At 58.5% G+C, this 25,027-nt stretch overlaps 2 protein-coding genes across 3 annotated transcripts in view; one reads left to right on the top strand and one right to left on the bottom strand.

Annotated features, from left to right (window-relative positions):
* The window catches only part of rempA (intraflagellar transport protein rempA), a 38,213-nt gene extending 19,392 nt beyond the window's left edge, over positions 1 to 18,821 (bottom strand). For both annotated transcript variants that reach the window (XM_037218502.1, XM_037218503.1), the window contains exons 1-12: positions 18,737 to 18,821; positions 16,628 to 16,780; positions 16,310 to 16,415; positions 14,247 to 14,365; positions 6,754 to 6,896; positions 6,505 to 6,641; positions 6,205 to 6,380; positions 5,604 to 5,796; positions 3,914 to 4,043; positions 2,747 to 2,840; positions 2,398 to 2,514; positions 1,188 to 1,260 (exon numbers count right to left, since the gene is read on the bottom strand). In XM_037218502.1, coding sequence (XP_037074397.1) covers positions 1,188 to 1,260; positions 2,398 to 2,514; positions 2,747 to 2,840; positions 3,914 to 4,043; positions 5,604 to 5,796; positions 6,205 to 6,380; positions 6,505 to 6,641; positions 6,754 to 6,896; positions 14,247 to 14,365; positions 16,310 to 16,415; positions 16,628 to 16,774 — 1,435 coding nt within the window. In that variant the 5' untranslated portion in view covers positions 16,775 to 16,780; positions 18,737 to 18,821. The remainder of the gene's footprint in view (positions 1 to 1,187; positions 1,261 to 2,397; positions 2,515 to 2,746; positions 2,841 to 3,913; positions 4,044 to 5,603; positions 5,797 to 6,204; positions 6,381 to 6,504; positions 6,642 to 6,753; positions 6,897 to 14,246; positions 14,366 to 16,309; positions 16,416 to 16,627; positions 16,781 to 18,736) is intronic.
* A 191-nt stretch (positions 18,822 to 19,012) lies between these two features.
* asun (integrator complex subunit 13 asun) lies at positions 19,013 to 23,700 on the top strand. The gene is made up of 3 exons (XM_037218665.1): positions 19,013 to 19,250; positions 20,237 to 20,613; positions 20,686 to 23,700. Exons 2-3 carry the CDS (start codon positions 20,299 to 20,301, stop codon positions 22,249 to 22,251), a joined length of 1,881 nt encoding a protein of 626 aa, XP_037074560.1. The 5' UTR covers positions 19,013 to 19,250; positions 20,237 to 20,298; the 3' UTR covers positions 22,252 to 23,700.
* Positions 23,701 to 25,027: the final 1,327 nt, after the last annotated feature.

The raw sequence follows: 25,027 nt of genomic DNA, 5'->3' as shown, positions 1-25,027 counted from the left end.
GCATCACATAACCTTATTAGCTGGGCAGACGGGCGGTCTTTCATGCTGTGTTTTTGTACATATCTACAAGTGCAATATCTGCCGGATAAAGTGCAGCCCATGATGATATTACGAAGAGTTGCTGATTCCTATGACGTTTATTGTTTTGTTTTATTGGTTTGTTTGGCCATGTTTTCGCGATGAATGTGATTTTTGAACTAAATTGACTTCATGTTTGGCTTATGCGATTATATATATATATATATATATATATATATATATATACGCATATATGCACATATACATTATCAGCTCTCTAACCTATGTGTAAATATATGCATATATATATATATATATATATATATATATACACATACATATTTACATATAGGTGAGGGAGCTCCACCACACAGAACTGTACCGTTAATTCGTAGTCGGCAGCAGACCAGCGAGTTGGTACGGCTCTTCGAAGCATGATCGCCTACTGGTGCCGCCATAGGCCGGACAGTACTGGGCTGTATGGGTGGTTTGTAGCCGACCCGTGAGCCTACATCGTGCAGTTGGCTTCATGGCGCCCCCCACCCGGACAGACAAAATCTGACAGCAATCCTGAAGACGCCACTACGCGCCGAGCCCAGATTTTGGATGAGCGCGCGTTCGCCGCCGCATGCTTTGAGCCGCGCTTTCGTCAGCGGATTTTCCGGTCTTTGCCTAGTCGAAGTATGCTGATTTCGTTTCCCTGCGACTCCTCGCGGGCAAGATAGAACCATCGTATCTTCACCGTCAATCAGCCATTTTTGGCAATTTGCGAACTCGGCGTTTTTCACGCTGACCCGACAGGGCACGTTTGCACGTGTCACGCGTCACGCGCCACGGTGAGCAGCGTCAAACTCCGCCATAACCCATTTTGCCACCAGACCTAAGAGATCAGTGAATTTTCAAAACTTCAAAACGCAAAGCTTTGCGAACCGCCTGCCGTGGTCGGTGGACTTCCTGCAATAATAAAGGCGAGAGCGAGAAATGTAGGCCGTTCGTAAACCACATTATTCCAGGCAATTATAAGGCAAACACATGCCAGGCAGCGATTCCGACGCAGAGCTAAGCAGATGGCTGGGAATTGCCACCCGTGAGCCGGTACCGGGACGGCACGACAATCACCCGAACCAATCAGCCGTCTGACGACGGGCGCCGGCGCCGGCAGCACGTACCGACCACCCGAGCGTGCTGGGCGTCTGGCGAGAACTCGTACACAACCACGCGACGGCCGCTCCAGATTACCACCTGCCGGCGGGGCTGAGTGTCACGAGCCACACCTCACACCAGCGCGCGGCACTACCTGTGCCGGACAGACGTACACGACCACGCGGCGGCCGCTCCAGATCGCCACCTCCCGGCGGGGCTGAGTGTCACGAGCCACACCTCACACCAGCACCAGCAAACCCTGCCGGACACCGACGTAAAAACATCGGCACGGCCGCCTTTGGGCTACCAGCAGCCGCAATCCACGTACACAGATATCAACAAAATCAGCTGTCGAAGTTCTGAGCCCAACATTCAAATCATCGCCACAGGGCCAATACAACGGATAATTCTTCACTGGACACCAGGCGCTGAAGGCGGACTTTTCCGGACGACGGATTACGATACCGTTAGCCCTGTATCAGCTGAGCGCCCTGCGGCCAGAGCTCATCTCACCACACCCGTCGGGCTGACACATGCATGCGCTCACTGATTGGAGCCAAGCACCACTACATTGCCAAGCCCACTATTACTACCCTTACACCAGGTCGGTCAGATGAACGCGCAGACATTGGCACGATAACCCAGGCGGCACGCAAACGGGGTGGACCGATCGTGACGCTGTCTGTACATTGTATTTCCACAACAGAAAACAAATCGACCAACACACTGAGGCAGACACATGCCGACGGAGGCCCACCAACAGACGGCTGAACATAACTGAAGCAGACATGTACTGACGGAGGTCCACCGACAGACGACCGGCCGCGCATGACTGAGGCAGACACGTACCGACAGAGGTCCACCGACAGACGGCCGCACATAACTGAGGCAGACACGTACCGACGGAGGTCCACCGACAGACAGCCGCACATAACTGAGGCAGACACGTACCGACGGAGGTCCACCGACAGACAGCCGCAGACAACTGAGACAGACACGTACCGACGGAGGTCCACCGACAGACGGCCGCACAGGGTTGGGTGAAGTTACCTAACCCACACGCTTAGTGTGTCAGTGACCATCACAAATGCCATCCGCTTCCTTCGACGCTCCGACTCGGCGCTTTGCACGGCCGGGGCACCCAACGCTGTCGTTTGACAGGCCAAAGTCAAACCTCAAAGTGCCCCACGGAGCTACCAGCCACAGACACCGGCCTGGTGTCGGGCGGCGCATCACCTGGTCAACGGCGACGAACGTGCCCTGGATCTGGATGTCCGACTTCAGCTCCATGTGCTGTTTGGTGGTGAAGATGTCTATGGAGAGCTGAGTGGGCGACACCTGCACGGCCGACACCTGTGACGTCACGTCTGGCGTCATCAGCCGAACGGCAACAGAACGGCATGCGGCCGTCACGTACACTCACATGCCTTACAGCAGCACACAAAAAAAACGAAAAAAAAACGCTGGTGCCGGCCGTTTCGGCCGTCGGTGCTGCGGGCCCAGCACGCGCGCGTGACAACCGCGGCGTCCGAACGTGCCCCGCGCCGCGCCCGCTCGCTGACCGGACGGGGCGTCGGCCACTGACCATGTCGTTGAAGTGGGTGCACATCTGGTGCTCCCGCAGGATGACGACGTCCTTCACAGTGTTGACGGCCAGCAGGTTCTTGGTGCTGCCCCACCTGCCAACGACAGTGTCAGACTTGAGCGGTCGAGAGCTTGCGCCCAGCGCAGCACACGGACAGGGTGGCCAGCCGCCGTGAGTCGGGTCAGCTAGTGTGCATCCCCTGCTGACGATGGCTGCGAGATGGCCAGCTGTCGCACCACCCACCGGGCGGACAGGCCAGCTGCCACACCACCCACCGGGCGGACAGGCCAGCTGCCACACCACCCACCGGGCGGACATGCCAGCTGCCACACCACCCACCGGGCGGACATGCCAGCTGCCACACCACCCACCGGGCGGACAGGCCAGCTGCCACACCACCCACCGGGCGGACATGCCAGCTGCCACACCACCCACCGGGCGGACAGGCCAGCTGCCACACCACCCACCGGGCGGACAGCGCGGCCAACTGGTCACGCGCCGAGTCCAGCTGCAGCGCCAGTGTGCCCTGCGCCGCACCGCCCCCGCTACCCGCCTGCCCGCCACCCGTCCGCTCACCCGACGCAGTGTAGTACCCCAACCCAACGCAGTATGGGGTCAACGGAAGCCAGACGCACGGGAACCCGCGTGGCCGCGACGCCAAATAAGTCCTGTTCGCGAAAGTCTCGTAAACGTCACCAAGCTCAAAAAGAAGAGACCGTTTCCGTCCAGTGACAGTCCGGTTGACCTGGCGTCCACCCCACAGACAAGGCTCGAGGGAGCAGCGGCGGCCCGTGCCGCGGTGCGACGACGACTCACGCACCTGCGCGCGCTGTCCGACCGGCCGGCGGCCACTGACAGCCGCCCCAGTGGCAGGGACGTGACCGGCCGGTGGCCACCGACAGCCGCCCAAATGGCAGGAGTGTGACCGGCTGGCGGCCACTGACAGCCGCCCCAATGGCAGGAGTGTGACCGGCTGGCGGCCACTGACAGCCGCCCCAATGGCAGGAGTGTGACCGGCCGGCGGCCGCCGACGGTCGCCCCAGTGGCAGGAGTGTGACCGGCCGGCGGCCGCCGACGGTCGCCCCAGTGGCAGGGACGTAACCGGCCGGCGGCCGCCGACAGCTGCCTCGGTGGCACGTGACCGCGGCGTGACGATGCTATACGGACCTGCACATCTTGGCCGGCCCGCTGACGGTGGCCACGTACTGCACGTGCCAGTTGTGCTCCTCGTCCTTCTCCACCTTGAAGTACTTGTAGAAGGCCACCTTGCCCATGCTGGTGCCGGCAGCCAGAACCGCTGTGGCCCAGGCGTCGGAGTCAGAGAGCACAGGTGTTTTGCGAGCTGTTTGGAAATGCGTAGCGGCTTCAGTAGCACAAAGGGACGCGCTGGGATCGGTCCGGCTGGCGCGACACGGCGGCACCGGTGACGACGGCGCCCGGGTCAGCCACCCCCAAATGAAGTCGGTCCTACCGCGTCGGACCCGCAGCGCGCCCGCCGGCGCCGCGGCGCCGACAGACAAGACCGTGGGGAGACTCGCCGCCGACGTACCCCGAACGGCGCTGGCCGCAGAAGTTCACGCTTGCACCAGCCCGTCGAACCCTAAAATGCATAGTATCGGACGAATCCAGACCCCTTTTCGATCCCACAAATCCCTTTTTGTGCGGTTCGGGCGGATATCCCTTGTAATGTGCGACGAACCTGGGTGGAATGGACCATGCATTTGAAATAAACCCTCCCAGGATTCAACAGTGTCGAGTACAGTCAAATTACTGGTAAGTTAGACTGTCTGATGTGAGCACGCCAGCTGGTCACTGCGGAGTAGATTGACACATTACAGCTCTAGACTCGATTTTCACTCAGTGATGTCTTGGTGCACCGACCACGGCATCCATGAGCACTGTCTCGCGTAACACAGGATTCAGCTCGTGTGTCGATCGCTGTATCAGGTGGCACGCCTGCTTCGTGAGCACGCTATCAATGTGGAATACAAATCGCGAATACTTCAGCACGGGGACCAACTACTGAACACCCTCAGATTCTTATTCATACGAGGTAGAAATTCCATAACTTTGCTTGAGATTATTAAGCCGGATGCCTTTATAAAAAAGTTGAGACATGGCGAATCATCTCCCAGAAACGGTTCAAAACGGTCTGAACATCGATTGGTTCATCATGCTTTCGTTAGCCAACTCAAACAGAGACGAGCCTAGACCACTACAAGTTAAAAAAGCCAGTTCCGTCGGAGCGGCCTGAAGTACAGCCCCTCTCGTCTGGAAGCACACGACGAAATCGTGTGGCCGGCCCAGAGTTGGGCGAGGTGCCGGAGCTTGTCTGTCGCCGGCCGGGCAGCGGGCAGGCTCGGAGGTCGGCCGGCCGGCGGCTCACCCTTGCCCAGGCAGCGGGCTGGCCGGCCGGCGACGCACCCTTGCCCAGGCAGCGGGCCGGCCCGGCAGCGGCCGGCTGGCGACGCACCCTTGCCCGGGCAGCGGGTCGGCCCGGCAGCGGCCGGCGGCTCACCCTTGCCCGGGCAGCGGGTCGGCCCGGCAGCGGCCGGCCGGCGACGCACCCTTGCCCGGGCAGCGGGCCGGCCCGGCAGCGGCCGGCCGGCGACGCACCCTTGCCCGGGTAGCGGGCCGGCTCGGCAGCGGCCGGCCGGCGACGCACCCTTGCCCGGGCAGCGGGCCGGCCCGGCAGCGGCCGGCCGGCGACGCACCCTTGCCCGGGCAGCGGGTCGGCCCGGCAGCGGCCGGCGGCTCACCCTTGCCCGGGCAGCGGGTCGGCCCGGCAGCGGCCGGCCGGCGACTCACCCTTGCCCGGGCAGCGGGCCGGCCCGGCAGCAGCTGGCCGGCGACTCACCCTTGCCCGGGCAGAAGGCCAGTGAGAGGACGGCGTCCTGCTCGTTGAAGTAGTGGCCGTCGAGCCGGACGGCATAGTTGTCGCCCTTGTCGAGGTCCCAGAGCCGGATGTGCGGCTCGCCGGTGGCCACGGCCAGCACGCCGGGCCCGGCCCAGCTCAGCTGCATGTCCTGGTTACGGCCCGACAGCTTCACCTGGTGAGGGACGCGCGCGTCGCATCAGCTCGGCCCCCGCACATAACCGAGGGCGCACACACGTGCCGGCAAACCGGACCTGCAGAGGATCGGCGGTAAACACACACAAGGCGTCTTACAGGTGCCGGGGACGTAGTGGCATTTACGGCACCGATTCCAAGGGCCATGCGACACAGAATCGTATGAAAAAGCGCATCAGAGTGAAGCGAATCTAACTCAGCTTGATTCACAGATGCAGAATATCTCACACTGCACGTCACTTTTGCAGCCGGGTCACAATGTCATCAGCCGAGCAGAGCACGGCCACACCGAATCGGTCCAAAATTGCGTCCGCACCTCCAGCATCCTGCCTGGCCAGTCCAGCGGCTACAGCCCCCCCCCCCTCCCCGTGTTTGCCGCGAGGCTCACCTTGGTGATCTCCGTCAGTGTGCCGTCGTACTCGACCTGAAACTCGCCCAGCACCATCGTCTCCGTCACCACCACCAGCTCCTCCTTGCCCTCGTAGAAGAGCAGGAAGCGGATAGCGCCGTCCGCCTGCAGCACCTCCATGCAGTTGCCGGACTCCGTGATGTAGTAAATGATGCCTGCCCAATAACAGCATGGCGGATGATGCAAAACGCTGCAACATTTCCAACGCCGCACGAGATTTCACTCTCGGTCGGAATGGAACAGCGCGAGCCGCCTCCGGGCCGCCGGTCGGCTGCTCACCGGATGCTGAGCCGACGAACAGGTTGAGGTTCTCCTGCCGGGCGACCAGGAAGCGCGTCGACGACGTCTTGGGTCTCCACGAGCTGAACATGTCGAGCGCCACCTCGTCTCCGCTAACGGCTGCCTTGGCCAGCCCCCTGTCGAGCACAGGGCCACGTGTCGGACGGCAGACGGCGGAGAGACGAGCGGGGTTTCCCTGTCCGCTGTCAGCTGTCAGCCGGCGGCCCAGTCAGGCGGCTCCCGGCTCACCCGAGGTCGACGCTGGGCTGCTGCTGATGGTGCTCCTCCACGCTGCGGTACACCAGCTGGGTCAGCGGGTCCTTCAGGTCATGCTGGAACACCACGGTGACGTTGCACTGGCCGTCGCCCTTCCAGCCGACCAGGGTGCCCGACTGCCGGCAGACGGTGCGCCAGGCTCAGCCTCGACACGAAATGGCACGGTGAGGGATGGACCCGCCCTGTCCAGTACAGCCCGTCCCAGTGGCAGCCAGCCTCACTTCCGCTCGTAACAGCGTACCGACGTGGCTTGTTTTGCCAGTGTATGGGCCACTGATGCTTTCTCGCGCTCGAACACGGTTGACACAGTCACCGTAATGGTGGTGTAGCCAGGGCGGGGATTTTTGGGTCATGTCCCCGAAGCTGACTTTCGTCCATATCCTCCACAGCGGAGTTTTTGTGGCCCTCGGGTGCCGGCATCTCCGGTACATTTTGGCAGATTAAGGCACCCGCAGGGCTTCTAGAGCACAAAAACAGTCCAAAAGTCATCAAAATAGGGTCCCAAGCCCCCCCCCAAAAAAAAACATTCCGAATAGAAAACACACAGGGCGCCGATAACGACGAAGTGGGGTCCGTTAATTGAAAAGGTCCCCTATGACCAGATTTTACCGCTTTGTGGGCAAAATGCCGGCTACACTGCTGCAACATGAACTTTTGTTTCTGAGTTGATGAAACAACAACGCCCAGTTATCGATTGATGGCTTCATCACTTTCAGGTGGCTTTGATACTCGATGTTTCGATCCAGAACCTCTCTGCATCTGGATTGCCAGATAGCAGTCTCTGAGGTGATGATTCGCGGCAATTTAAGAGTGGAATTTTATGGTAAGTAGATTGGGATTTGAAATTTGAATGCATTTCAATTCTTGCATGATAATCTCCAACTAATGCAATACAATAAAAATGAATGGGTGACTCATTTGGATGCCCAACCGATGTACGTGCTGTTTGGTTTATCAGGAGCGAATGTGAATCCAGATATTGAGTCAAATGACAGCTGTCAGGATTGAGAGTGGTTTTAGGATTCATTTTGCGATCTTCACATTTGCAATCCTCGTGTTTAGAATTTGAATATTTGCAGGCTTCAGGTGTACTCGAACCATATGAATCCGCCGCCTCACCTTCGTAACTGTGCACTCATGGGCCTCGTCCTACAGTCACGGGCGAATTCAGGGCGAACTGCGCTGTCAGGGGCGAATTGAGCGCCGTTTCGGTCACCGCCGATACAGGCCCTACGCCGCTTGAGGTCCAGACCGGCGGCCGAACGCTACCCACTCCCCCGGCAGCCGGGTTGCCTGGAGACTAGTGATGCCAGATACGTGACTGAGATGAGGTTCTCAGTGAGCAAAACCACTGCTTTATTCAGTGACGACTCTGGGCGGCGGACAAATGCTATTGATGTCCACGATGTCCCTCCCCGATGTGACCACCTCCTGGAAGCATCTCTCTGACAGCACACTGTCCGGGGAGAGACAGCAGATCGTGTCTGGGGGGGGGGGGGGGGGGCTGGGTTCCGGCCGGACGTCGGCGCATGCGCGAGCGGCGAGCGGTGGAATCTGTGGTGTTTTGCCGAACCGACAACACGGACCAGTTCCTTTCACCCCAGGTGGCCGATCGTTGCTGGCAGGGTTCCGCGCCGGAACGCCACCTCCGTTTGGAAAGCGTGCAAGCTAGCAGCAGAATAGGGTCAACTAGTTCTTGGCCTGGGTGAAACGATAAGGAAAGAGGGTTGCCAAACCAGTTTCCCACATTGGGGAATGTGAGTACCCGCAAGTTTTTACACTACCGTGTCTCCGAGCCCGAACTGAGCAGAGGCGCAAAGTGATGCCAGAAGTCGACGTGCCCGAAAACCACAATAATCCATCAATCAGTCAGCCAAAATAAGCAGACAAGGTGGATTTCGCTAAAAATTTCAGGCAATCACAGGGCAAAGCCCTCCCCTCTCCATCCCACGCTTGAAAAAATCTAAAGCACTCTAACTGTTTACGATCAATTTTTGGTAATGCCTTCTAAGACTTTCCATAAGATCTTTAAAGGAAACCTCGCTGCTACACTGTTGGTCGCTCTATAGGACGGCGACACGTTACGTTGGTTCCATACGCGAACAGACCTGCCGAGTGGCGAGAGCACGCCGCGCCGTCCCGTCTGCCGTTTGTAAAATCAACATCGCACGCCTCCCCACGAGCATCAGCCCACCGGTGTGTGTGTGGGGGGGGGGGGGGGTCTGACCCGCCGGCCGGCCGACCTGCGGCGGGGCGGGCAGCGCGGCTGTACCTGTGGCAGCCGCTGGCCCGACCGGCGCCGGCGACCGGCCCGACCGGCGCCGGCGACCGGCCCAACCGGCGCCGCCGGCGGCGACCGGCGCGGACCTCGGCCGAGCCGCGCCGCCGCCAGTCACCGGTCAGCCGGTGACTCGGCCGAGCCGCTCCGCCAGCCGGCAGCGCCGTCGCCATGGAGACCGTGTGGGACGTGAGCAGCGGCATCTGGGAGCGCCGGGACCCGCGCGTCAAGAGCCAGCAGCTGCAGTCGTCGCCGGCGGTGGTACTGCCGGCGCTGGCCGCCTACATGCTGCTGGTGCGGTACGGGCCGCAGCTGATGCAGCGGCGAGCAGTGCCGCCGCTCGCACTCGCCATGTCCATCTACAACATCGTGCAGGTGAGCGCGTGACGCCGCAGTCCAGGCTCGGCCGCACCACGGCGTCTAGAGTGGCCCAACCGATCCCTTCTCGGCCTGGCAACAGCTACTGAAGCAGCGCACCCGTCGTTGTCGAGTAGTTCAACTGCTCGGTGTCGGCATCGGCGGCAGGACGTCGCCGCCGCCAGGTCAGCCTGAGCACTCCGCTCGGGTGATAACGCGCTCCCGCCCACCGCCGCCAGGTCAGCCTGAGTACTCCGCTCGTGTGATAACGCGCTCCCGCCTGCCCCGCCACCGCCAGGTCAGCCTGAGTACTCCGCCCGGGTGATAACGCACTCCCGCCTGCCCCGCCACCGCCAGGTCAGCCTGAGTACTCTGCCCGGGTGATAACGCGCTCCCGCCTGCCCCGCCACCGCCAGGTCAGCCTGAGCACTCCGCTCGGGTGCTAACGCGCTGCCGCCCGCCTCCACCAGGTCAGCTTGAGCACCTACATGTTGCGCGAGTTCCTGGCCAGCCGGCCGAGCCGCTGGTTCTGCTCAGTGGTGGCCGTCGTCGAGGACCCCGACTCTATCCGCCTAGCTCGAGCTTGCTGGCTCTTCCACATCAGCAAGATGATCGACTTCATGGACACAGTGTTCCTGGTGCTGAAGAAAGACAACAAGAGGCTGACTTATCTGCATGTCTTCCATCACGCCTCCATGTTCTTCAGCTACTGGCTGGCTATACTCTTCTCGCCAGGTGAGGCGTCCGCCAAGATACATGCACAGAGCGTAGCCCCAAATCAACCGCTGCCCACTTGCAAGGGCACGTAACAGTGCGACGCACGATTATTGCGAACACACAGTGAGCCTAACCCAGTCAAAGAAAAAAAATCCTTCCACCAAGTTCGCGCCCAGTTAAAGCTATCATTGGTACACGATAAGATCCGTGGTATTTCCAACCCGTGAACAAAGCCAGCGACGCCGCGGCGGTGCGAAGAGCAAGCGTGTTTGTTGCCCTTGTAGCCGTGACGTCACTAGCCAGCAGTGATGACGTCACTAGCCGGCAGCCGTGACGTCATTAGCCAGCAACCGCGCGGACCATCCGCCTCGCCGATGGCACGACGAGCGGAAGGGTTCCCAGATGGCTGACAACACTGTGACTGCTCTACACTGTCAGTGACGAGTTCATTGGTCCATCGCCGCAAGGCAGCGGGGTCAAGGACGCTGTCGATTATGTTTGGGTTCCCTTCGTCTGCGTGAGTGACTGTGGCGTAAAATGGTCACCAAGTGGGCCAACATCCACTGCAGTCCCAACGCAGCACGCTCGTCATTCCATCTAACACGAATCCTCGACACGCGCCCGCAGGGGGCGCTTGCTGGCTGGGCTGCGCTCTCAACTGTTTCGTGCACTGTGTTATGTACGGCTACTACTTCCTGGCCGCTTTGGGCCCGACCGTACGCTGCTACCTCTGGTGGAAGCGCTACCTCACCCAGCTGCAGATGGTCCAGTTCTGCCTCGTGCTCCTGCACGTCTTAATGATGCAGGTAATCCATGACGCATGCAGTGGCGCGCACGCGCCAGCCTGCGCTACGAATGTTAATAGCAACGTGACCACTGCGCGTAAATGGGGGTGGACGGGGTAGCCGGCCGCCAGTAACGATACCCACACCTCCAACCTAACACGGCGATCATAACGCTCTACGAACGACGAGTTGTCATTCTCGCGTGTCGCGTGATGTACGATGCATCCATGCTTTCGCAACTGAGTACAACTCACGCTGCACTCAGAGAACATTTCATGGAAAACAGTGAACGTCTCTCATGAGTGTGTTCGTTGTTTACCGTGGATGCCAGGTTATTTTATACAGATCTGCCCGCATGAGCTATGGTCTAGACTGGCGCTCAGATCAGAGTTCCCGACAACTAAAGACCGATAAACGAACACCGACTAATCACGCGAACCTTAACAACGGGGTAACACCACCCTCATCGCCAAACGTCAGCCAAACGTTGGCGGGGTTCGATACTACGTGCTGCACTGATCTCAGTGCAGTCCGAGTCGGCTGATTTCTTTTCGTCGCCGAAGCGCTGCGGCATTTGATACGGCCCGGACCGACTCATGGTCCCCTCGCTCGCTACTTACCAGTCTGGCACCCACTCAACCACCGACGCAAACTGACCAAGGCCAACGGCATAACTGAGAGACAAAATCTCGTGTCCCACTCCCAGGAAAGCACAGCATGTAAAGGAACGAAGGAGACATCGGCACGAGGCTTCCTTACTTTCCAAATGGCATTAAAGCAATGTCCCTCGGCGCATTCAGGACCGATGACCGGACATTTTCAGTTAATTCTGCCACTCGTGAAGAAGCTTTTGATTTGCGTGCATTATCGATAACTGCCGACTCGCAGCTTGACAAGTTTATACAGAGGCGTGGGACGACACGGAGGGTATGCAAGGGTTCACATGGTCATGCTGTGACCACAGGGGGCGGGGGGGGGGGAGGGCTGTAGCATTGCTAACTGCCAGCATATGACGGCAAGCTCTGACGTAGGGGCCCCCGCCGCACTGCGCCACGTCTTGCCGATACTCCTTGGAAGCTAGAGTGCTTGACTGTCTCTCGTTCAACACCCCGAATGTCGCCCGGCTGTTGGTAAACACATGGTCGTGCGCGCCTGTCGTCAGATGCCCGGGTTCCGGTGCGGCTCGCCCCTTTGGGCCTGCGCCATGACCTTCGTCTACCTGATCGTGCTCACCGGACTTTTCTGCAACTTCTACATCCAGTCCTACAAGAGCACCGTCCGACCGCAGTCCAGCGCGAGCCAAGTTCCGTGGTGGCCGACAGGAGTCTCCGGCAAACCCCAGCAAGCCCAGAGCGTTGTAATGACCACCTGGCGAATGATGCGCAACCACGGCCTGGGCTGCTTCCCCAGAAGCCAGTGAAGAGTACCCTCAACTTGACGGCCACTTCAGGCCACTCAGTGGTCCATGCACGGTGTGCGGTTCGGGAGTGGCTTCCCTCCGCGCGAGATTTTCCGTTATTTATCTGTTTACGATCGTACGAGTTACCTCAGCAGAAGGTATATGTCTCCATATGCACCCACGAGTCCCGATGGATGCATGTCAATAAAGAGAAAGCCTTCGCTGCAGCTGAGCAGCGGAAAACACGGAATAATGCACCTGGGGTGTTGGATGCTTGCGTTTCAAGAGGCTATGGGCATCACACACGCTGGCTGAGGGTCACGACCCGCGCTGACACGTGCGCTATGGGCATCACACACACTGGCTGAGGGTCATGACCCGCGCTGACACGCGCGAGATGTCACAGCCAGACCACCAATGCTGGAGCCGGTTTGCAAGACACTGCACGGGCTTAGCCCAATAAAAAAACGCGCCACGACGCCCCAGGTGTGACATAAGCATACCGTCGCACACCCGTGGCTAAAATATTCACCGTGCAGGGCATATCAGACACACACAAGAGCCCGGCCATTACATCACCGTCAGTGCAGCAATTAAAGCTGTAGGTATTATCCTCCCAAAACCTTTTAAAACATACAACAAAAACCGTTGTAACGGCCACTTCCACTTTTCGTTCCTTGTGCGTCTACCCGCTTTGTAGATGTCTGCTAATTTTGCGCACATGCGATACCGTAATGTTGGCAATAACCTGGATGAGTTGTTGTGAACAGGTTCGTAGGCGCCTCCGCGGCCTCATTCTATCTCTCTCGCGCCTCCCGGTCTCTACTATTTCTAGAGCCTTGGTCTCGTTAGTCTGTGCACGCCATCTTGCGTTGTCATCGTGAACTGCGCTGGGACGCTCTTCAGCGGGCACGCGTGAGTTCAGCGGTTGCCTGGCAACGCCAGTGGCCTATATAGGCTGTGGTAAACTGTGTGTGTGTGTCAGCAGACTAGGTCCGACCACGACCAGAGCCGCGACTCGCACTGGCATATCGCGAGCGAGGCTGACTATCGTGTGGCCAGAAAACAGCTGACACAAACAACAAACAACTCTCACCCGACCGCTCGCCTGTGGTCCCTGACCTCAGTGGTCGTACGGTGACCATAGCGGTCACTGTCTGACCACCGTCAGCAGTGACCTCTGTGGTCGTAGGTCACCATAGCGGTCACTGTCCGGCCATTCGACCAGCAGTGACCTCTGTGGCTGTCCGCTGACCGCGCCATCAGCGCCCAGCGCCTCCGTGCTGACCGCGTCCGAGGTAACACCGGTGACCGCGCGCTGACCGCGTCGGCAGCGGTTCCCGAAGCCCGACACTGCCGGCGTCGACCGCGCCTGCTGCGACTGTATACCGACCGTGTCAGACCGTGTATACCGACACTGCCGGCGTCGACCGCGCCTGCTGCGACTGTATACCGACCTTGTCACCGACCGTGTATACCGACACTGCCGGCGCCGACAGCGCCTGCTGCGACTGTATACCGACCGTGTCACCGACCGTGTATACCGACACTGCCGGCGTCGACAGCGCCTGCTGCGACTGTATACCGACCGTGTCAGACCGTGTATACCGACACTGCCGGCGTCGACAGCGCCTGCTGCGACTGTATACCGACCGTGTCACCGACCGTGTATACCGACACTGCCGGCGTCGACAGCGCCTGCTGCGACTGTATACCGACCGTGTCACCGACCGTGTATGCCGACACTGCCGGCGTCGACAGCGCCTGCTGCGACTGTATACCGACCGTGTCACCGACCGTGTATGCCGACACTGCCGGCGTCGACAGCGCCTGCTGCGACTGTATACTGACCATGTCAGCGACCGTGTACACCGACCGTGTATACCGACACTGCCGGCGTCGACAGCGCCTGCTGCGACTGTATACCGACCGTGTCAGCAGTGATGAGCCGTCCGCCGGCGGCGCTCCACATGGCCAGGGTGACCGGGCTCTTGTGCAGACTCTGGATGTCGGTCAGCGCCCGGTCGTGTTCGCTCCAGGTCTGAAGCACTGCCGCACAGTGCCACCGTCCGTCAATGCCGCGCCGCCAGCGGGGCGCCACTCCGCCACACAGTGTACACAAGTGATGCCAAGCTGAAGTGCGGCAAAATGCTGTGTTTGCTTCTGATTCACGGACAGTGTTCGAAGCCAGATAAAGAATTGCAAAAAGAGGCACGGGTAAATCAACGCCCACCAAACCAAGAGCACCGCCGTAGGCCGCCGAAATAATGGGAGGGTTGAGGGCCTGCAGGTACACTGCCTGCACTCACGTTCAAACAGTTCTACCGGTTAGGTCATCCTTTTGTAAATACATGATTATATTCGTAATAGCTGAGCACTGCCGTAGGCCGCTGAGGTACGGGGAGGGTTGAGGGCGTGAAGGTGCAATGCCTGCACTCAGGTTCAAACATTTCTACCGGTTAGGTCACCCTTTTGTAAATACATGATTATATTGGTAATAGCTGTCTGTGAGGCCCACACATTATATTAGCAGTGACTATCACACACATTCGAAGGTGCAGAGGTCACATTAGGAGACAACTATTACAGACATTGACACGGCACATCTCGGAAAGTTGGCCCCATTGACGTGTGGCATGTATGAACGTCGCAACTTGTTCGTAAGCAGCCTGTTATCAGTACGGTTATACGCCTGCACCCCGGAGATGGGTTACGGGGCCAGGCCACTGAATCATGAATTCCACGTCGCTGGGATCTAGGATCCATTTTTAAAGTGTGTTGATAGTTCTTTTGGGATCCAGAATCAATGTTAAATTTCGTTTTAAGTTCCTCTAGGATGTTAAATATCATTATATTATCAGATCTTTATTATTCTGAAGAAGCATTTCTTCGAAGTGAGATCATTTTCTGTCATGTTACAATAGTCCCTGGCATCCATCATTTCTTTGATTTTTAAAAAATACATTTCGGTCTGTTCGACTGGACATATTACTCTGAACACAACCATGCTCTGCAGTACTTGTTGCGTGAGTCTTTATCCCACCATTCGATTGTGAAATCTTCAGAATCCCAGCAAGCTTACGCCGTAACGTGACAGTACGCTTTCCTGGACTGGTCAAATGTGCTGGGCAATAGGCTGATGTGATATTGCAGATCTCAGACACGGATCCTGGGATGGATTCCTGAGGCCTGCACGTGCATCATCCAGGATTCACGGTTCATTTATAGTTTTATGAACGGATTTTTCGGACCCTGGGTCCATTTCCAACTTTGCCCAAACGTTCTTCAAAACTTCTAAATCTTTTTTATAAATTTTGCCAAATTAAATTTTGTAATCCAGGATTTTTTCATTTGACAGGATTTGGGGTGGATCCAGAAGCTTTTTCTTCGTCGTCAGTCCTTCTTCATCTGGGATATTGTCTTGAGATCCAGGCGAATGTCTAATTATCACGGTCGTGAGGCCCAGGGTGGGACCATTTCTGGCGCGGCTTCAGGCTATTTCTCCCTAATCAAAGTGACCTAATGTGACGCTTGCTTCTTTTTCATTTGAAGAATGTCATTCCAAATGGTTTGGTTTGCACACAGGCCTTCAATGGGAAATGCATGGTATACAAAGGCTGTTGGACGCACAGTGAGGTCAGCATCTACAGGGCATAATTCCAGTTCAAAACACAGCTCCCGGGTTCCTGAATGCCCCCCCCCCCCCCCCTTCTTCCAGTTTTCAGCTAGGCTGGACTTTGGAGGCCACTCCTTCTATACAATCATGTGGCACGGTCGTCCTGCGCCCGCCGGCGGTCTGTAATAAACCGACAACGGATACGTCCATCCATCGTGCCAAATAACAGAAACGTTCTCTACCCCCACTCTGTGTCGCTGGTCTATACCCCTGGCACTTTTGCCGCAACCAGGACGGTTGCACAGCATGCCATAAGTGTCGTAAAACAACGAGGTCATCATAATCCATCGGGGGTCGTCCCAGGGCCTGAGCCTCACCTCCAGTCTCCCATCCGAGCAGAAGCACCTTCTTGATCGGGTGCCAGACGATGGCGGTGACCTGTGTGCTGGAGGCCGGCACGGAGAGGCCCGGCACCAGATCACCCTGCGCCGGAGGGCGGCGGTCAGCGGCGAACGGGCAGGCCTGCCTCCCCCCCTTCCCCACACACGCGCCGGCGCCGCCGCACCAGTCAGCGCCGGCCACACCAGCACTCATCCCCCTCCCCTCCCCTCCCCCCCCCACTTCACCACCTACGAAGTCCCACAGAGCCGCGCACGAGCGGGGCAGCACCGAGACGCCGACACGACCCCGCTTACCTCGTCATTGTAGAGGCTGACGCCTCCGCCCTGCTGTTCGGAGTACCAGCTGACGGCCACCAGCGGCGCGACGCGGTGCCATTCGAGGCCCACCTTCAGCACGCCCCGCTGCTGGTCGTCTATGTACCGGTCAAAGTACACCGACATCGTCACCTGCCGGCAGCGCCCCGTCCTCACCGGTCCGCCACTTCATGCCGTGCTCGTCATTATAAGGTCAAATAACACTGGACTACGACTAGGCGCATAGCGAAATATGACGCCAAATCATGCGGACGGCAGCGCGGCAAGTGCAATGAAAAGCTGCCAAAGTCAGCTTCAGTCCTCGCTGGTAAACTTTGGTTCCCGAGATGTCACTTAATAGACATCTTGGGAGCCAAAGTACGGCCGTACGGCGTAAATGCTTATACGGCCGTCATTTGTGCTAATTTGTCCTAAAAATTACCAGGCGGTTTTACGCGTCGTAGCCTTGCAAACTGCACGGTACATGTGAGTGACCTGATAGGCAAGACGATAAGCGTCCTCGTTTCCTCACACGTTCTCACGCATCACGTTATCTTCGTCTCGCCGCACGTCTAACGGCTGACGACGAAGTTGGCAAGACGGCCCCAGAAGGTGAAAGCCCTGGCCGGTACTATGCGGAGTTATAGCTCACCCACTTACCATAGAACGTATGTGCAGTTCATCCAGTCAAACGAACCGCACGGAACCCTACGTATGTACAGTTCAGCAGCCAGACAGCCAACGACATTGTCGACGGAGTTGCCGTCGCGAGCGCGCGAGTAATCACGGACCGCCCTGCCAGCCCCATGGGAAGAGCTGCGCTCCATGAAGCAAACAGCATCTGTGTCTCCTCCCTTGCCAAACAGCAGGGAGCAACACTACAAGAGAGAGGTTTTTGCATCCCGCTAGAAGCCACAATGGGACCATCCCATCCCACCATACGGCCAAAAGGCAAGCCGAACACCTCCTCCATGGCAGGAGAGCTTGGTGGGAGCAAGCCAACCAGTTAATGGCAAACCTCAAGTTGAAATACTTCCCAGGAGCAGAAGCTTCACCTGTCAAGTGCCCCCTCCCCCTCTCCCCCTCCCCCCAGCTGTGAACTGGAAAGCACACTCAAAGTCAGCCAGGAGGAATGCAAGGTGGACCAACTAACTGGAAACCAGAACAGCAGTGATTGACAGCAAATTGTGGATATGCCTGTGGCACAGAGCACCTCCTTTGCTAACAGCTTCTCCAAGAACAGGTACAAGACTGGTGGTGGCAGCAGCATCAAAGGCAACACAGAGAAAATCCCACTTGAAATGTACCAACTGGATGGTGTACAAATACCACCCAGAACAGATGGAAAACCATCAGATTCTGCATGGATCCCTTTCCCTCACTGCCTACCATCACAGAGTTGCAAGAAGCACTGACCTAGATATCAGCTCAATGATAGAAACAGGCCAGACAATAAATGCCCTAAGTGAGGGATGCTGGAGGACACTGAGCACCTTATCTGTGACTGCCCACTCTTCCAAGCAACTAGGTTGGCCCTCCATGGCCACACTCCCATAATGGCTGTCATATAGGACAATCTAGACACTGTGGCTTGTTGCATGCAGTGAACCACCCTCCTGTAGGGGCCCAATAATTGACCAACCAGATTTCCTAAACAACAGGACATAATGGGATGGGTATGTGAATTGTCAGTAAAAAGTTATGAAACTCTGAATGCTTCATCTTCTGGCATGTATAGCTTTCAAGCCACAATATTTTGTTTCAATGTGTTGGAACCAAATGAAACCCTTATAGGTGCCTTGTTGAGCCTGCAGCACAAAATGTTGACATGTGGCCTTAGTAAATGTGTTGGCCAGTGACATTTCAAATTAAACTGGGTCAGTGACACACTGAAAGCTTAAAATAAAAATTGTCAGGTAGAAATCAGGAAAGGATATTGCACTTAGGTGAGTAGGTATCATAATACATCGGTGGATTGGAAAGGAGGCAAATCTATCTACCAAATGTACCTACGAAACACGACTGCTCAAAACAACATCAATACTGAAAGGTATTTCAAATAAGCAAACACCTTGAATGTCGGTGAGGTTTTCAAAGAATCTCACATACCTAGCGCATGGCATCCAACAAATCTTCAAACCTCCCACAACACAGAAGCAGACAGCAGAACACCGACCACAAATATCCTCCCCAAATATAAACAAACCAACCAAACCAGAGTTTGTACTGTGGAATCTCCACCGCGCAACGCCAGCTGACCCAATATCACGTGATCTTAGGCATTAGCGGGGTTTTGGTACGTGTGGTACCACGTGATTTTCAATCGTTAGCAGCCCTATTGCCGCAGGTGCGCAAACTCAAAATACAAAGTGGGTTTCCTGTACTTCCATGCAGAGTGACGTCGACAAGCTCTATGCGGAAAGGGGGCTTTCGCAGTGATATGATGAAATGGGTTTGTTTCCAGTTTCGTTAAAGGTATTTGGTAGATGGTACTGTCGGTAAGAACCACTGGTGTAGACTGTTTTATAAGGCTCCATGGTGTGACTGTTTTGAGCCTTACGGCTTACGCAAAGACCAGCATTACAAGCCTCAATAAACAGCAAGCCAAGCACCGCTATCAATGGTATGTTTTGCCATGGAAGGGGGACCAGATGGATGTTTTGTCCATTTCAGAACAAAGCTTATTATAATTGATTTTTGATGTCTGGGCACAACTGGGGCAGGCTATAGGGCAGTGTTTTTTTTCAGCTTTGTGCATGGCTTGCCTCTGCTGGCTGCCGATCTAAAAAATCTGAGTTTTATTGAATTTACTCATTCTATGATTTCAGCAATTATTATATTACAAATACAATAGCAGAGAAATATGATCAATAAGTGTTTTTACCTAAAAATGATGTGAATATTTATACTAATGTGACCCATCCTGATTAGGGGCATATGCAGGTATCTGGTTTACCATATGAATGCCATATGTGCATCAGGTGCAGTCTATTTTTGTTTTTTGCAGACTGGCTCGGTACCTTTCTAAACTCACAACTTCCACCCCCCTTAGTTAAAGATCACAAGTGATACCACTGATCATCACATGCCAACTAATGTGCTAATGCATGTGCTCAACATGGCCAAAAATTATGGATGATGAGTGATTGTAATGCATTCTTGAATGCTACCAATTTTGAAAGGCTCCAGTCATACAATTTTATTATGACCTATCACTTATTCTGTAGTTTTTTTTTGCTCTTTAATTTACCTCTGGCAAATTTAAAGTTGCAAGCTTACCATCACAGCCATGCATCCATGTTCACATTAAAAAGTTTCAGGCTTTACAAATGATGGTTTTGTCTAGTGAATTTCCTGGATGGATCCAGGTTTATAGAAAGTTGCTGCATAGGCATGTCTGGCTGGCAAGAGGTGCCAAGGTGCATTAAGGCAGGGTGCTAGTTGAGGTCTTGGGCATGGCTCTGCTCAATGACAATGCTTTCACATCAGATCTGTTTTGCATCTAACACTCCATGAATCAGTTGGGGAAGTACTAGGGAATAAGCCAGGGTCATCCCCAAATTGTATATCACACTTGTGGTGGCTGACAGGTTAATGCTCTGCTGGCAGTGTGTTTGCGGATACGAGCTGCAGTACAGGTGAGCGGTCAGCGAGCAGCAGACTGAGTCACCATGGCCTACCCGCTGTCACACAAGACAGTGTTTATCCTGGACAAGTCACCGGCCATGGAGGGGCCGTGCGGACACCAGTTCGAGATGGACTCGCTGAACAAGGGCCGCGCCGGCGGCCTAATCCCGCTGGCGCCAATCACAAAGTCAACGTGGACGTGCGCGGTGGAGGCGGCCGTCGAGTATTGTCGCATCGTTTGGGACGTGTATCCAGCCGGCCGGCTCATCCGACTGATTGTGAACGCCGCTCAGGCGACGCCGGTTAACTCGTGGCTGGCGCAGGACCAGCACTTGGCCGTGCTGATGCAGCAGCTGGCGGTGGCCATGGTGGGCGCGCGCTCCGCCGGCGGCCAGCACTCGCTGCAGGCCGGCCTGGCGGCCGCGCTGCAGGCGCTCGGCGAGAGCTCGGAGGCGCAGCGCGCCGACCGCGCCGCAGACGCCGCCGCCAAGCCGATGAACCGCGGCCGGGTGGTGGTCGTGACGCAGCTGGCCGACGACGCTCAGGCGGGCCGCTTGCGCGAGTGGTTCGCTGACGCGCTGCTGCAGCACAACCGAACGGCGGACAACACGGACGCTCGCCTGACGGTGCACAGCTGCGACCTGGTGCTGGTGTCGGCCCACCCGGACACGGCCGAGAGCGGCGTCCGGCCGTGGCCGGCGGCGCCCCTCTCAGCCATCCTCAGCGGCGCTGTCGTCACGGCCAAGGCCGGCACCCAGCTGGCGCCCATGATGATGAACCTGGTGCTGAGCCACTACGAGCTGGCCTCCACCACCGTCACCGGCATCCCCATGAAGGAGGAGCAGAACTCGGGCAGCTCGGCCAACTACGACGTCGAGCTGCTGCACCCGGCCAAGGCGTATGAGGCCATTCTGCAGGGCAGCCCGGCCGAGCACGCGCACCTGCGCACCAGACGCGACGGCTGCGAGTACGAGACCATCACGCTCAAGTGGTGCACGCCGCGCACCAACAGCACTGAGCTGCACCAGTGCACCAGCGCGTCGCGCGTCACGCCGGTGGACGTCAACAGTCGACCGTCCTCGTGCCTGACCAACTTCCTGCTCAACGGCCGCGCCGTCATGCTGGAGATGCCGCGGAAGGCCGGCGGCAAGTTCGTCTCGCACATGCTGGCCGCGCACGGCGGGGAGATATTCATGCACGCGCTCGGCAGCGGCCGCTCAGTGCTGGAGGACCCGCCCAGCATCAGCGAGGGTGCCGGCGGCCGCGTCACCGACTACCGCATCCCTGAGTTCGGCCAGCTGATCGCCGACAATCGGCTGGCGCCGGCCGAGCCGGAGCCGGAGGGCGGTGCGCCTTTGCACGCCGCATTGGAGCGCCTGGCGCGCCACACGCGCGTCTGGCCGCTCACGCTGTCCGAGTCGTGTCTGGCGGCGCTCCCCGGCCTCGACGCCCTCACCGGCCTGTTGGTGCGCGACGCCCTCTCCACCGAGCAGGTGCTCGAGTGCAAGAAGACCGTGTACAAGCTGGTGTCGATGGAGGCGCGCCACGACCCGCTGCCGGCGGCTGCGGCCGGCGCGCGCGGCCGCGGCGTCAAGCGCGAGGAGCAGTACCGCGCGCTCTGGTCCGAGCTGGAGGCGTTGGTGCGCGCGCATTGCCGCTCGGACGGCCACCAGGCGGTGCTCGAGTGTGTGACCGAGTGCCGCAGCCAGGGCCGCGTGCCCGAGGAGCGGCTGGGTCTGGACCAGGCCATGGAGGAGCTGGACCGGTGCGGCGCGCCGGCCGTCGACTCGCCACTCTCGCCGCCGCCGGCCAAGCGCTGGCGCCCCGGCCGGCCGCCAGCCCACCAGAGTCTGCTGGCGCTCTGGGCGCAGCGCGTGGACGCCGACAATGCTCTCAAGAGACTCGAGTTCTCGGGCCGGCTGACCGGCGACGGCGGTGCGGTCAAGCTGTACGCGCACCTGGACAAGGAGAAGGCGGCGGACGATAAGAAGAAGTGACGCGCGTGCGAAGCCGGCGCCTGGACCGACGACGTGTGACAAATGTGCTGTAGACAGAGACGTGCGATGCACCGTAAGAGGCCCCAGTGCGATGCGGTGCCACTGGTGAGCACGGCGCGTGGCGAGCGTCCTTTGAGTTGCCGCCACCGGATCTCGAGCGGCGGCACCGGTGTCTCGCGGTGCGCGACGACGGGGGTGAATCGGCTGTGAATCTGCGGCGCCGGCAGCTCGGTGGTCCTGCAGCGCCGCCGCCTTTTCAGACGCGCTGGCCTGGCGCTGTCGCGGAGTCGTTGGTGCCCATTTACCGTGTCGCACGCGGTGCGCGCGGGGCTATCAGCATCAGTGTGTGTAGGATTGTCAGCCGCGGTGTGCGCTGGATTGTCAGCTCCAGTCAGCCCAGGATTGTCAGCCGCAACGTGGGCAGGATTGTCAGCCGTAGTATGGGCAGGATTGTCAGCCGCAGGGTGGACAGGATTGTCAGCCGCAGTGTGCGCTGATTGTCAGCTCGTCAGCTCAGGATTGTCAGTCGCAATGCGGGCAGGATTGTCAGCCTTGGGGTGCGTTGGCAGCAGTTCCTCAGTCATCGTGCAGAGTCACCTGCTGAAAAGTTCAAACTGCCGTTGACGTTGGTGCATGCTGATGATTGCCCACAGACCGCATTGAGGGACGATTTCATTAGTGCATAAAAACTCTCCCTGCAAGCATTTGCCATTGAGGAAATCCAGAACATGCCAGGGCACATTGCGTAGCGCTGCTGCTTGCACACGGAACGTTTTATTGGGCATGCGCGTGCATTCGTGCTGTATGCGCTGTCCAGGCGTTTGTCTCCAGTCACGCGCATTGTCTGGCGCGACTCCGCATTCGTCAGACAAAATTCCACAGAACCCCATGGTGACCTATGGCAGGCCTGTCCCGAAAACTACCAAGAGGGCGCTCTCTTACGTCAAGCTCCGTGAAGGTGATGAGTGTCGACAGTTTAGTTCAGTTCAGTTCAGATTACTCCAACTAGACAGTGGCCGTTCAGTTCAGTTCAGTTTATGCTAAAGAATCCACGAAATAGGATAGCACCTGTCACGCAGGAAAGCCAAGCAATAACCTTTTACATGGAGACGTCAAGTTGGAAGCCAACAACACGCCACGCGCGTAAGACACAATTATGGCCCACTGGTCACATACTACGGCTGGTAGCCTTGTAAGCACTCAGCATGATGATACTGCTAAAGATGATGGCGGACGATTACATGCAGAGGATGCACGACATGGAAAGACGCTCTGCGTCGGAGCGAACCTGCATTTGTGGGGGTGGAGGCTGCTATTGCCAGAATCACGTGCTTCACGCGATGCACGGCGGCGCGCCTCTCGACAGGCGCGCCGCGGTACTCGTGTACTGTACAACACTGTACTCCTGCGATAATTCCCCGAAAACCTGGACTGCGGCACATCGCTATATTCCCCCCCCCCCCCCCCGACAAATACAAAGTGTGTGGCAGAAAAGTACAGTGTTGGCCGAGATGTCTTTGATCAGCGGACGCGGTCGACGGTGGTTCCTGTGAGAACGGCGGGCCGCAGGCGTTGGCTTCTCTGAGACCGGCGGGGCCACGGCAGAGACGGTCCAGCCGCCGTCGCGCTGCTCTTGGGCGCCGGCGGTCCGGTGTCGGTCAGCTGCGCCGCAGGGTCGCCGGCTGGAAGGTCGCCTTGTGACTGGCGTCAGTGGTGGCTCGCCGTCTCCCGACGGGAGGTCGGTCCGGCAGGGCGCAGCGTGATTCAGGTGCTGCGCGCCCGTGTCGGCGGCGGGGGTGGCGCTCGTGTCGGCGACCGGGGTGACGTCCGTGTCGGCGGCGAGGGTGGCGTGCTCGTGCCGGCGGCGGGGGTGGCGCCCGAGTTGGCGGCAGGGCGGTGCGCCCATGTCGGCGGCGGGGATAGCGTCCGTATTGGCAGCAGGGGACCCGTGCACACCACCGCCGCCGCCACCCGTGTCGGCGGCGAGGGTGGTGTGCCCGTGTCGGCGGCGGGGGTGGCGTGCCCGTGTCGGCGGCGTGGTGGTATGCCCGTGTCGGCGGCGGGGGTGGCGTGTCTGTGTCGGCGGCGGGGGTGGTATGCCCGTGTCGGCGGCGGGGGTGGTATGCCCGTGTCGGCGGCGGGGGTGGTGTGCCCGTGTCGGCGGCGTGGTGGTATGCCCGTGTCGGCGGCGGGGGTGGTGTGCCCGTGTCGGCGGCGGAGGTGATGTGCCCGTGTCAGCGACAGGAATGACGCCCGCTTCGGCGGCGGAGGTGGCGCCCGCTTCGGCGGCGAGGGCGGCGCCCGCTTCGTCAGCGGGGCTGTCGCCCGTGTCGGCGGCGGAGGTGGTGTGTCCGTGTCGGCGGCGGGGCTGGCGCCCATGTCGGCGGCGGGGGCGGTGTGCCCATGTCGGCGGCGGAGGTGGTGTGCCCGTGTCGGCGGCGGGGGTGGCACCCGTGTCGGCGGCGGGGGTGGCGCCCGTGTCGGCGACGGGAATGGCGCCCGCTTCGGCGGCGGGGGTGGCACCCGCACCGGGCCAGCACCCGGCCACTAGGAACGCGAACAAGGCAGCAGCGGAGCGACGGCCGCTCCATGATGATGCCGTAGCCACCCCAGCGGCCGGTCCGGGCTCACAGACCGCCACGCTGCCACCGGTGATCGGCTCCGGTGAGCCTCTGGCGCGACGGCGCGTCCAGGATGTTTGGACGCGCTCCTGGCGAGTGGTGTCGGCTGACTCAGCCTAGTCGGCCATGCGTTGCCGCCTTGTAGCGAATGATTG

Source organism: Pollicipes pollicipes, unplaced genomic scaffold (genome assembly GCF_011947565.3).
Source record: "Pollicipes pollicipes isolate AB1234 unplaced genomic scaffold, Ppol_2.1 Scaffold_4219;HRSCAF=4965_pilon_pilon_pilon, whole genome shotgun sequence".
NCBI classification, from domain to species: domain Eukaryota; kingdom Metazoa; phylum Arthropoda; class Thecostraca; order Pollicipedomorpha; family Pollicipedidae; genus Pollicipes; species Pollicipes pollicipes.
This window is presented reverse-complemented; position numbering and strand designations above follow the sequence as displayed.